General features: G+C 39.9%; 1 protein-coding gene across 1 annotated transcript in view; it reads left to right on the top strand.

Annotated features, from left to right (window-relative positions):
• The window catches only part of LOC149015833 (uncharacterized), a 42,656-nt gene extending 29,598 nt beyond the window's left edge, over nt 1-13,058 (top strand). Inside the window, exon 5 of the mRNA XM_089155919.1 lies at nt 12,731-13,058. Within this exon, the coding sequence (XP_089012045.1) occupies nt 12,731-12,918 (188 nt within the window). The 3' untranslated portion in view covers nt 12,919-13,058. The remainder of the gene's footprint in view (nt 1-12,730) is intronic.
• Nucleotides 13,059-14,078: the final 1,020 nt, after the last annotated feature.

Here is a 14,078-nt window from a genome sequence, read left to right as displayed (position 1 = left end):
AATCGAAATTTATTCATGGTCATAGGCGTCATCATTATTACATATCTATTCTCAGAGAACCCAAATACATTTTCAATAGAAAATTCATAAATCAAGATGTTCCAAGTTGATCCATATGAAAAGCTAGAGTGCGATATCAAAGATAATCAACCCTGTCATCTAAAGAAGTTGACTTGGGAGTACCATCCAATATCATTGGTAATGTAGACAATATGGCAGCATTGATGTTCATGGTAAGGACAATCACCATTTAAAAGATTCACTCCTAAATCTCATTTCATGCAAACAAGAAAGTTTATCCCAATAGGCTGCTTTCTACGACATTATATGCATTTACATATTACAGTTGGGCTACATCAAGGATTAGCCTTAAAACCATATTTATTTGCACTTATAATGGATGAATTAACCAAAGATATTCAAGACGAGGTTCCTTGGTGTATGCTTTTTGCTGATGATATTGTGTTGATAGATGAGACATAGGCATTAGTACCAAGGTAGAATCATGGAGAACAATACGATGATGAGGTGATGAAACTTGATGATAAGGAGGTTCTTCAATACGATTGTTTTAGGTACCTTGGTTCAATCATAAATGAAAAAGGTGATATAGAGGACGATGTATCCCAAAGAATCAAAATAGGGTGGACGAAGTGGAGAGGTGCATTGAGGGTCTTGTGTAATCGACGTATTCCCTTAAAGCTCAAAGGAAAATTCTATAGGACTGTTGTTTGACCATGTATGATGTAGAGTGTTGGGTTGTTTAAAAAGATCATATGGAACTTAGTGTAGTAGAAATGAGGATGCTAAGATGAATGAGTGGCAAAGCTAGGAAGGATAAGAAAATGAATGATCATATTAGAGCTGGTTTGGGAGTAGCTCAAATAAGTGATAAGCTACAAGAAAATAGTTTGAGGTGGCACGGCCACGTTCAACAAAGGCCGATAAATGCCCCTGTACGGAGAATTGATATAATATAGATTGAAGGAATAGAAGAGCTAGGGGTAGGCTTAAGATAACCTTAAGAGAAGTGGTGAGAAAGGATATGCATAGCTTAGGCTTTGTATCTAGCATGGTCTTAAACATGGTTGATTGGAAGGCAAGAATCTGTGTAGCCGACTCCATTTAGTTGGGACAAGGCTTGTTGTGTTGTATTGTTTTATATGCATTTACATATTAGTGAGGAGGGACTTCATGTACTACATTCTTATCTTTCATTATCTAATACCATGTAGATGTTGATGTAAGCAGAAGTCCTCCCCCTAGCTGAACCGAGAATTTGGGCCTTAGACTCATGCCAATGTGGCACAACAGTAGGCTGGGCAAACCCTACTAGGGGTACTTTGGTCATTTGCTTACTTTTGATGGTTATTTTGGTCCAATATTTTGGTCTCATTTTTGTGTCCATATCTAAGTTTAATTCTTTGATTGAGTTAGGATTGAGAGTCCTAGATAGAGTTGGTGTCCCAATTGGAATCTATTTTAAATTAAGATTCTTTTTGAATAATTAGGTGTTATTTTCCTAGATGGTTTCTTTTTATTTGTGGTTGTTATTTATTGAGTTTTAAAGGGGGATCCTAGTCTGTAATGGATTCCCTAGTTAAGTCAAGTTAGGTTTCCTTATTAGAGTTTAAGAGTCTTTTCCTTCCACTTGTAAGGCTGTAAATAGCCTGTCCTTGTTTATTGTAAGTCACATTGAATTGTATAAGAAAATTGCGAATCTTCAGGGAAATCAAGTCGTGGCTTTCTTGGGAGGGCCACTGATGTGGCCACAAGTTTGACCTTTGACCGAAACCGTAGGTGAGCCCCCCAGATGGCTCCAAGAAGCCTCCATAGGCTGGCTGAACCCTCTTGTAGGGGCATTTAGGGCATTTTGTCCCTCTTTAATTGCTGGAATTATTTCCAGATTCCTAGAGTTTAATTTGGGTTTTTCTTCTTAATTTGAGTTGTGTTTGAGTTTGTTTCCAATTGTAAGTTGTGGATAAGATTCAATGAGATTCTTTTACAAGAAGGGTTCTTATCTTTTAGAAATTTGCTTTAATTAGAAGATGTCTTTATTGTAGGAGTGGTTGTGTCCCCTAAGGAGTTCTTTTTCAAGTGAACTTCCTTAGATAGTCTTAAGTTATTTAGTCTCAGCATGTGTCTTTAGATTTTTAGATTCTATTTCGAGAGTCCAGATTATGTGGTGGTATCCTATTTTATTACGGAATCTCACTTAGTTTTAGAATCTTTTAGTAGGCTATACATATGCCTACTCTTTCTTTGTAATGTTTAAAGTCTGATTACTGAATGAAAAATTATTGAGTTGGAGACTGGGGTTCCTGTTTGAGGGGACCTCAGATTTTTATTGAGTTCTTCAATATTCAGCAGCCTTCTTCTAGCTACTTCAAGTCTTCCAATTCTCTGTAGCCTTCACAAATTTCAGCAACCATTAAGAGCAACAACAATCAAGTACAGCAGCCATCCCCTTCCTCACCTCCCTACCCCATTGCAGCCCTAGGCAGCTCCTCCCCCTCACACCTCCTCTGCCCCTTCCGTGTTCTGTGCACCCCTGTAACCCCTTCACCCTTGCTGCCGTAACGCAGCAGCAGCCCCCCAATCCCTGCGACCCTCCTGGCCCATCCCCCTCTGCCCCTCTCTCGGACTCTCTTTCCTTCACCTCTCTGAGTTGCGGCAACAGTAGAACAGAACCCCCCCCCCCCCCCCCCCCCCCAAGAAAGAAAGAAAGAGGAAAAGAAGAAAAGGAAGAAAAAAGGACTAAATAATCAAGGTTGCCCAGTAGCCCTCCCAAGAATCATTCTCAAACCCCTCCTAACCCTTAACTGTGGGGTTTTCTTACTCTTCCCATCTTCTGTAGTGTTATTTGGTTATCCTGCTACCAAGTAAACTATCCCATCTTGGGTTTTGGCAAAACTCTAATTTTTTCCTTTTTCTCCAAAAAGCTTTCCCACTTAATTTTTGATTAAACCCATATCCCTCCTAAGAGTTTCCGACAACTTTTTTGGTTGCCCATAGGCATTCCACAATATTCTTAATTTATTTGTTGGAAGATTCTGGGCAAATCTTAAATTCTAGGGAGATTCTCCTAGTAACCCTAACCCTAGAATTGGATCCCATCAGCCACGATGTTTTTAGGTCTTCTTCATTAACGCTAGCAAGCTTCCTCAAATTCCATCACTAATTCAACTACTCCAGTTGTAGATTTTTTAATCCAATTAAGTACAGTCCCTTCCCCACCCTATGATCCAACCAAGAACCATCTAGGACCCCATCTCCCTCCTTGTGCAACCTTCTAGGACCCCTTTCCCCCCTCCTTGCACAAACATCTAGGACAGCTCCTCCACCTAGGCAGGAGACAAGAAACCTTTCCCCACCGCTGCAATTCATCTAAGAAACCCTCCCCCCACCCCTGCAGCATCCCTAGAACCCTTCCCCCACCCATGGTGGGAGATCTCGCTCGAGAGCGAGATCTCGCTACCATGAAAATCCGAGATCTCGACCATCTCGGCGAGATCTCGGTCGAGATATGCCAATTTTTGGGCGTCAACTCGGTAGCCCATCTCGGTGGGTTTTAGGGTCCCAGTTAGGCTAAAACTTGGTATTTAGCCTATTTGATGCCTTTTGAAAACACTAGTGGCCTTGGATTTGTGAGAAAACAGCTCTAAGTATGATTTCTAAGTCTACCCATATTGTGAAACCGAAATGCTGTAGGATTAGAGAATGCAAGGTTATATAACATATAATATAAAACCATTAATGATATAGGATTAGAGAATGCAAGGTTATATAACATATAATATAAAACCTTAAGGCATATAAATGAAAATCATGTGTATCAAATATATCAAATAACTTAAATGTCATCAAGATAACATTCATATGAGTATTACAATCTTAACTTTCAAGAATAGAATGATAAAAGTATACAACCGTTAGAAGTTTTATATAAGTCATTAACGCATAAGTTCATAAGACAAGTAGAGAATGATTGAGCTTTCTTTGATGTTGTAGATGTGCTAAGAGTAGTTGCAAGTGAAACTTTGGCTGAAATCTACAAAAAATTTGGTAAAATTGAGAGTTCCAGCGAGATATGGCGAGATTTGGGGCGAGATATGGCGAGATATAGCGAGATATGGCGAGATATGGCGAGATCTCGAGCGAGATATCCCATCTCGCAGATCTCGCCCTTGATCTCGTCTCGGTTTATGAAAAAACCGAGATATCTCGGAGATCTCGCCGAGATCTCGCGAGATCTCCCACCATGCCCCCACCTTCCCTAAACCCTGCGGCACCTCTCACGCCCCTCTTTCTTCCACTCGGCCCCCTCTTTCACCTTTCTATTCTTGCAGCATGTCTGAAAACCAAAAAAGAGAAGGAAAAAGTGCCCAAGAACTTATGAAGATCCTAAGAAACCTTTCCAAGAACCCTTGCCTCATCCAAAGATTCAACCCATAGCTTCTGTAAACCTTTCTAAATCTATCCACCACTATTCTCTCAACCCTAGGGTGATTTTGGGTATGTCAAAATCATCATAGGAATTTGTTAAGACCCTAACTCCTTCCAAAGATCCTCAAGAAAACCTTAAACGCATCCCACATTTTTTTGTTAACGAAATTCTACAACCCATTAGATTATTGTTAGCCAATTTTACCCAAAACTCAAATATCCCAATCCTAAGCATCCCATCTAAGTTTGTTAGCAATCTTTAAACCTAGGTTTGGGTATTCAATTGCTGGTTCAAACAAAGAAGGATTATGGGCTAAATCTAATTCTAGGGAAAAGAATTAAAAAAAAATATATATATATATATAAATATATATATATATATATATATATATAAAAATAAAAATTTTTTTTTTTTTTTTTTTTTTTTTTTTTTTTTTTTTTTTTTTTTTTTTTTTTTTTTTTTTTTTTTTTTCTCCCCCCCCCGGGGGGGGGGGGCGGTTTTAGCTAGTTGGGGCGATGAGTCGATGAGGCGCCCTCCGAGGCGCTTTTGAGGCGGTCGAGGCGTTTTAGTGTACATCTCATACACTAATTCATTGTAAACATATCTTATATATAATAAAAAAACTAATATTAACCATTTAGCCTACCTTAAGTCATCCAACATACTACAAACAACACATAGTAGGTCCTAAATAAATTTCAAGCATCATACTATCATTAACAAGAATTAAGATACGATAAAATGTAACTAAATACTAAATAGTAAACACAAAGATGCATGAACAAAACAAATAAACACTAGACAACATACCTTCATTAAATGTCACCAACACTAGCACCACCTACAACTCCATGGCTCCACTTCACCATCACCTACAACTCCACCTCTTCTACATTGTTGAGCTGTAGCCAAATATCCTCACAAGTAAAAGAAGAAAATGAAACAAAGCATATTATATCTAAATAGAAAGTTTTAAATATTTAAGCAAACAGTCCCACTTATATCTAAAATCTAAAATCCAAAGCCCAAATGTACCAACACACCCATATCCAAAATTCCCAATAAAAATCCACAATTCATATCCAAAATTCCCAATAGAAAAGTATAAGTCAGCTAGTCATAATCATCATCAATTAAATTGGTAGCAAGTGGGAGATCTTCTCGAACTTGTTGTTGCTCCAAAGAGGTAGACCTCAAACCAAAATCATCTACAATGTTCTCATCATCATGCAAGTCTTCCTCTTCTTCCATGTCTCCATCAGACTCAGAGTCATGTTCCTCTTCCTCAACCACCCTCTCCAAAGACCTGCGGCCGCGACGTGAGTAACATATATTAACTCCACAGTCTCCACTAGATGTTGATCCACTTGGTTGACCTCTCCTCGGTCTATTTTGGCCCTCAAGTGATGAAGATGCCCTTATAGCTCTATCAACAGTGCTCCAAGTAAGATCACCCTCAGGATGGACTAAATCATCAGGCTGATTAACCATCCACTCACTGCTCCAGTCAAGCTCATCAAGGAGTAGTGGATCATAATTTCTAATCTTTAATCGCCTTTCATCGAACCTTTCTTGAAGACGGCGATTGTACTGAACAAAAGCTAGATCATTCAACCTTTCATGTTCCAGCCTATTCCTCTTCTTGGTGTGAATCTGAATTCATAAGCAATTGAAAAGAATCCCAAGTCATTCTTCTAAATTTAAATTTAAAAGTGTTTTAAATACTTGAATTATTTAATACTTACAAACTCAAATGTGCTCCAATTCCTTTCACAACTAGAGGAAGAACAACAAAGGCTTAGTATCCTCCGTGCAATCTTTGTAAGCTCAAAAACAAATCCTCCATGTGTATCCCACCATGTAACTATAGTATTAAAAAAAAAAAAAGATTAACATAATAGGTAGAGTTACAAACCAAATAAGTATACCTAAAAATAAAATATACAAGTAAAAACTTACGAGGACTCATAGTTGTACGCTGCCTGATAGCCATAGCTGTGGAGAAAGGACCTCTAGCTTCCTTGTAGTCATTTACCTGGGACAATATCTTATCTTGTTCATGTGCATCAGGCACTATTCTTCCAACAACTTCATTGAAAGAAGTTTGGAGAGAAGTGATCAACCCATAATCATCTACATCATCTAAGTTGTAGAACTTCCCAGGATTCAAGAAATAGGCTGCACCATATAGAGGTCTCTCCATCTGGCACTCCCATCGCCTATCAATGATTTGTATGACTTTCTTCCAGAGTCGTTCTTTGCCTCCAAAATTGTCCTTTATTTTTTTCTTGGCCTCTTGCATGGCTACAAACACTTCAGGCAGTGCGGGTCTTTCATCAGCATCCACAATCCTCAATACAATCATAAGAGGTTGTGATGCTCTAATACAATCCTCCACACCATGCCAAAATGCTGTAGAAAAAGTTGTTTCAGCTACTTTCTTCCCTGCTTCTGTCTTGGACAAATTGGAATTTGTCCACTCCTCAGAAATGAATAAGTGCCTTAAATCATCCTTGTGTTTCAACAAGCTTTGCAATGTCAAGAATGAAGTGGCAAACCTAGTCACTGCAGCCCTCACAAGATCTCTGCCATTTGTCTTCTGTCTCAAGGCCTCTAGCAATCTTGTGTGCCTATAAATGAAAGTGGTAATTCTCTTCCCCTGAATTATCACTTTCTTATATTGTTTCAAATTTCCAATGTCCTCTAGCATCAAATCAAGACAATGGGCTGCACAAGGAGTCCAATATAACCTAGTCCTCTTCTCCATTAATAATGCCCCTGCTGCTTTGTAATTTGAGGCATTATCAGTCACCACTTGAAGTACATGGTCTTCCCCAATTTCTTCAACTTTGCTATCCAATAACTGAAAGAGCATGTTTGCATCTTGCACCTGGGTAGATGCATCCACAGAACCAAGGAAGAATGTTCCCTCTGGACAATTGACAAGAAAATTGATGAGATGCCTACCCTTTTTGTCAGTCCACCCATCAGACATGAGTGTGCATCCATACTTCCTCCAATACTTTTCATATTTTTTCCTTATCTCCATTGTTCTTTCTTTTGCACTCTTCAACAAAGGCACCCTGATTTCATGGTAACTTGGGGGCTTATACCCAGAACCATATTGTGCAATAGACTCAACCATCACCTCAAAGCTTTTAGCTTTAACTGCATTGAATGGAATGCCACACTGATACATCCAATCAGCAATGTGGTTATCCACTCGCTTCTTTTCTTCAGGGGATCTCATTCTATTCAAGATGGTTGTTTGAGTAGCACCCTTAGCCCTCCTTTCTTCAACAAGTTCTTCAGGAGTGCGTCTAACATGCATATCCATGGGACCCCTTACTGGTGCCTTATTAAGGGCACTTTTCAGTCTCTTTGATGCAGTCCCAGAACTTGGTATCTTGGAGCACACCTCAACCTCAGACCCCACACTAGGTAATGTAGTTCCTCCACTAGAGGGCCTAGAGGCAGGAATAGGATGTTCTTCTCCAATTTGAATGTCATCATACTCCTCATTATCCAAATCAGTAACAACATCCCTCTTTTTATTTTTCACCAACACTGCATTCATCTCTTGGGCAATTGCTGCAGTGGTCTTGGTGCACTTCACAACGTCCCCATATCCACCCACTAGATGTTGCTTCAATCTTTTAATTCCTCCTTTAAAGTTTTTGTTGCACAAACTGCATCTGACTGTATTCCTATCAGCAACATCTGGCCAATACCCATATTTCCACCCTGGGTCATTTGACTTGGCCTTTCTCTTTGGGTCTTTTGAGGGATCATAGGCTTCACCCCCACTAGGAATAGGCTGACTAGGAGCAGCCGCTTGATTATCACTTGAGGGCCTTGAGGTCATTTTAAATAACTAGTAAATATCTACAACAAAAAGCATGAAACATACACATATAATCAGCCAAAATTAAAACAATAATAAAGTTGATAATGATACCGTTTAACCGTATAATTATGATGTTGCACCATACCACACCACAATAAAAAATCTATGCATTCATCTAATCATCTCACTTCATGATAAATTGATAATCAAGCTTCTAAATCACTGCTGAAACCTAACCTAGTGGTCCATCACATGATTCACATCAACTGATCTTGAAAAATATATTTCAAAAATTGCAAAGGGACCATTTAAATCTAAGAGAAACCTACAAAAACCTCCCTGAAGCTTATGCAAGGAAAGAATTCATCAGTTGTACCAAGTTGTTGAATTATCAGAAAAAACCAAACAAGTGAACAACAAAAGAAAATCAGAGACATACGTACACCAGATAAGAAAAAAATCATTACAATGATACAATCAGGTAGATGAAACAGAGATGGAACAAATTCAACGAAGAAGAGTCATTACAAATAAAAAAAAAAAAATGCAGAGGACATCCAAATAGCAGCTCTGAACTATGCAATCAGGTGCAATTTGCAAGTCACAGACTCACATAAATGGTGAACAAAGCTACAGATGACATATAACTAGTTTAACTATATAAGTATATAACATAGCTACAACGCAGGGAAAAAAAAAAAAAAAAAAAATTTGGCGACTTACCGTCGCCTGAGATGGTGACGAGAGTGACAGAAGCTATTGCAAGTCTACAACTTGGTCGCTGACTCGTTGCAAGGCTACAATCGCAACAGTTGCAACAGTTCCAAAATGAATTTAGGAAAAAAAATTAATGATCAGATCAGTTGCAGAAGGGGGAAAAAAAAAAATTCGGCAACTTACCGTTGCCTGAGATGGTGACCGGAAACTATGCAACTTGGTCGTTGACTCGTTGCAAGGCTGCAATCGGCCAATCGCAACAGTTGCAAGATGGATTTAGGAAAAAAAATGAATGATTAGTTGCAGAAGGGGGAAAAAAAAAAAAAACATTTCGGCGACTTACCGTCGCCTGAGAAGGTGACCAGAGTGACCGGAATCTACTGCAACTTGGTCGCTGAGTCGCTGCAAGCCTGCAACTGAGATATGGTGGAGTTTTGGTTGATGAAAAACAAAAATCAGAGATTCAGAGTCCAACCGAGAAGAGGGTTCTGGGGTCTGTCTCGTTTTACTCAAGCTCTAGAGAAATAACGAAGCAGGGCCGTAGTAAGCATCAGCTTCAAGCTACAGAAATGGTCGATTTGATTTAGACTTCAGGAGCTTGCTGGGATGATGAGATGAGCACGTTGACGCTGAGGAAGATGGAGTTGTAGGGAAGACTTGGCTGTAGCCGGTGACGCTGGCTGTCGCCGGTGATGACGCTGGCTGTTGCCGGTGTCGCCGATGTCGCCGGGGGTTGTGTCGGAGTCGGAGACGAAGAGAGTAGCAGAGGGAGAGGGAGAGTAGCAGAGAGCAGAGAGGAGTTAGGGCTTTGATTCGATCGAATGAGAGCATTCGACGAGTATGAAGTATCTCGTTTTTTCTTTTTTTTTTTTTGTTTAATTAATTTAATGTTATGATAATATGTAACACCTATATAACAATTCACACCTTAGATTCTTTTTGATTGGAATCTACTTTTCAAATCATTTTTTACCTTTGATCTGGAATAAAATAAATTACAACTTTTAAATTTAAAAAAGCGGTCGCCTTGTGTAAGATAGCGTCCGAGTCGTCGCCTCAGACGACTCGGAGACGACTCGGCGACGCCTTATCTCTGAGTCGAGCGCCTTATTGAGAAAGGCCAAAAACCCCCCCCCCCCCCCCCCCCCCCCCCCCCCCCCCCCCCCCCCCCCCCCCCCCCCCACCAATTTTTTTTTTATATTTAACCCCCCAAGCTTTTCCCCCCCTTGCCGGGGGAACAACACCAAAGAGAAGACCCCAACCCCCCCCCCCATGCCATTTATCGTTAACAAGAGGATTACCACTGTATGTGGTACAACTAACTCAATAAAAGGACCAATACCAATCAGGTGCTCTCAAACCAATACTCATGGACCGGCACTGTTCAAGATACACTACTCAGGAGCACTGATACCAGGTATAATTTAGACCTGCGATAGGGCTGCTAATGGGAGTTCCACACGAGAACTACAAGAATAGGAAGAAGGGAGAAAAGTGCTTACATGCACACATCAGCCACATAGGCTCTCACAAACATAACTTAGTCCATTCTGTTCAATCTAGCAATTGGGGTTTACTTCATATTTATAAAGAAAATTAAAGGAAACCAATTCAGAAAACTAAAGGTAATTAGAAACTAGGCTCAAAAAACTCATTTTGGTTGAAACCGAGATATTGAAATTTTGACCAGAATTTTGGCAGTACAAGATTGTACCAAGTTTTGGTGGATTTTTAAGACTTTTTTTGACCTGGTTTTGGGTGGCCAGCCTATTTTAAGGCCAATAAACACATTCATAAGGTTTTTTTGGCCAAAACATAACACAAATTGGTCTTCCTAATTCCCACATGCCCCGTTATATGTGGATGAAACTGGATGTTATATTTTCACAAATCTAAACAAGGATATACAAACACGAAGAAAATATAAGAAGCCAAGCTCATAATTCAATTACAATTAACAAATTACAAAGCACCAATTCTACAACTCATTAGTCATAAGTTATAACATCAGTTACATAACAAATACAAGAACAAAGAAATCAGTGGGTCCTAGGTTAATAGAAGCTGCTATGTTGGCGTTGCTAGATCCGCTATATGTCCGTCAGACCTGATGTGCATTATGCTCAGAGTGTGCCACATAATGCATCCCACGACAAAGAAGATGAGAAGTACTGGACATAGGCAGACACCACCTCTATGTCTGTAGCATATTCAGCATAGTAGCCCTTCCTACGATATGGTTCACCATATTGCGATGTACTACAACTACCCACTGAGGTACCATTGTTCGAATCAAAAGGATCACATGGTGCCGCTTGTGTCAAATGTGTATGGGTATGCTGGCTGGTGTGCGGGGACATGGACAAGATACAAGAGCATCTCATAAATAGAGGAAGACCCAGTATCACCATAGTGTGACTTTGAATGTGAGTGGGAGCTACGGTCAAAACTAGAATAAGTTGGAGCGAGCATATACTCCACCACCCCAACCATCTGATCTTATGGGTTGAAATATGATCCAGTCTTCTTTGAGCCTCCTAGATGAAGAGTGCCAATACTTATTAAATTGATGGAGCCTGATAAGCTATCAATGTCTGTATCCAGCTATCTATTGGGTTGGAACTGGCCATGGGGCCCTCTCTAGTAACCTCTAGTCCCAGTGGGTGGATGAGGAGGGCTTGCTCATTTATGTGGTATGCCATCATGGTCCATGTGTTAGGTGGCGTGTGTGTACTCTCCTAAATGAATCTGATGGGGCTTGATGAGTGGCACTGGAATCACATAGATCTCCATACTGCTTGCCACCACCACCATGACATCCAAGTATTCGACATTGCTAGTATCAGCTCCAGTAGTAGGAGAGCCTCCATCATCCGAGCCGCCATGAGTCTGAGTCTAACTAGGAGCCTGGGTCTCATCCAGATCCACTCCAACTGTCGAAGGTTGAGCCTCATCACCGCCAAAAAATTAGTGAAGTACGAGAGTTGCCCTCCACACACATTTGAAGGAAGTGGCCTTAATATTTCAATATTATTGCCTGCCCAAATTCCTAATCAGAAAATGTGTATGAGTAGTTGTGTAAGTTATAAATTTATTATGGGGTTAGTAGTTCTGTCAATAATGGAGTCATGCTAGTAGTGGAGATGGTTACACAACTTCTTCTTGTTGCTTAGAACCAGTATGTTGTGGGTTATGTAGTTGTTAGATGGATCATACTTAAATTATTATCAGAAGAGAGGATAGAACCAAAATTTTAACCGAAAATTCAAATTTATCTCTCTAGAGGTTATCCTCAGAACCGAAAATTCAAATTTATCTCTCTAGAGGTTATCCTCAGAAGAAGTTGGTTACCTTCTGAATTCTAATAAGGCAAAACTTTTAATCTGTAAGGCCAACTTTTCCTTTTTTAATATCTTATATCATCTTATTTTGTTTATTCTTCCCCGTTTTCACTCCCTTCCCACCTGTGTAAGCAATAGCCTTGACCAATTAATATTTTGGCAAACTTTAAATGTCTATATTCTTGACCTTGTATCATGATTTTAGTTGAGTTAGTGTAGCTACCTATATTGCTGTGTGAAAAGGTTTTGTAGAAGATTGATTTGTTAAGATGATAAAGATTCTGTAATTTTGTGATTTGATTTCTAAAATTCATTGGTACTGGAAGGACCCCAAATTTTCTTTTCCTTGATAAATGTTCTAAATATTTCCTGTTGCAGATGCGCAACCTGGAGTGGAGAATGACAATCGGCCTGCAGATGATACAAATCAGCCAGCCGAGAACGAAAACCAGGTTGAACCTGGGGCAAGGGGTGGTGTCAACTGGTGGGTTATTGTGAAGGAGGTCCAGATGATTGTTGTTGGATTTATTACTTCCCTCCTTCCTGGATTTCATAATGTAGATTAGTAAATTTGTGCCACCAAAAGGTTTCATACAAGCATTCTGTAATTATCTTGTTGATCACGGTTCTCCTTTCTTCAACCGTCTTCTGGTATAGTTGATTCTACATATCTCATCTCCCCCAACCCCACCCCCCGCCCCCGCCCCCGCCCAAAAAAAAAAAGAAGGAAGAAAAGGTCCAGAGTGTTCCAGCAATATCTGCCCCTTGGCATTTCAGGTGGAGCGAGATTTAGTTTTTTTCTGGTCATGATAGACCCAAAAGGAAAATGCTGAACACAATATTTTAGATGTAACATTGGTAGTACAGGGGGTAGGTTCCCTAAAGTGTTTACAATTGTGCTCGTAAGGCCCAATTTTTTTTGATACCTGATAACTTGTAAACTCTTATTCAATGATTTGGATGTCCAGTTGGTATATTATGTCATGGTGATCGGGCTACAGGAATTACACCCCTTATCTATTAATGTGTGAGGCCTAAATCAATTGGCCTGCAGGCTTGACACAATTCGTAATTCATCTAAACCCTTCGTTTGTTTTCTTGTTTATTTTTGATGAAACGTTCTGAACAACCTCCATTGGAGAACGGTATAGACTTTTCATTCTAGCCTTTGAAGCTCATTTATGGACATGAGACAACCTATGATATAGCACACAAGGAGACCTGACTTCGACATTAATGATCCTCACGCAACTCCTAAACTGGTTTGTGTTTACTTCCTGGAGTTGCCTCTTGAATACTAGCATGAGAAGGTGCTGTTCCTTGAAGACTGGGGAAGCCAGTTTCGTTGAACGTACTCGTACTGGAGCATTATGCCCGTGTACTAGTAGAATTGGAAGATAGGGAAGAACGTGTAAATGAAATTTAGATTGAGCAACTTGAACCAGGATTTACAGAGTTTTCATCTTCATGCAGTGTATCGTCCATGTAGATGGGCTCCTATGTTGAACATTGTGCTGCAAAGACGGTCATGTAGCCACAAAGTGCAAGCAGAAGCAGAAGGTAGGGGAGGACCTACAAAAAATTTCGGCCATGAAGATGCTCGCCTTCAGGTGAAAAGAAGGATTGGAGAGAGTATTCTGAGTTGGGGGAAGAAACTGCGAGTCTGCCTGAAGTAGAATTGTTGCAAATTCAAACTCTCGGATTCGATCAACTTAATCTGTAGGTG

The sequence above is a fragment of the Hakea prostrata genome, chromosome 5 (genome assembly GCF_041222555.1).
Source record: "Hakea prostrata isolate BN-2017 chromosome 5, UWA_Hpros_2, whole genome shotgun sequence".
NCBI classification, from domain to species: Eukaryota; Viridiplantae; Streptophyta; class Magnoliopsida; order Proteales; family Proteaceae; genus Hakea; species Hakea prostrata.
This window is presented reverse-complemented; position numbering and strand designations above follow the sequence as displayed.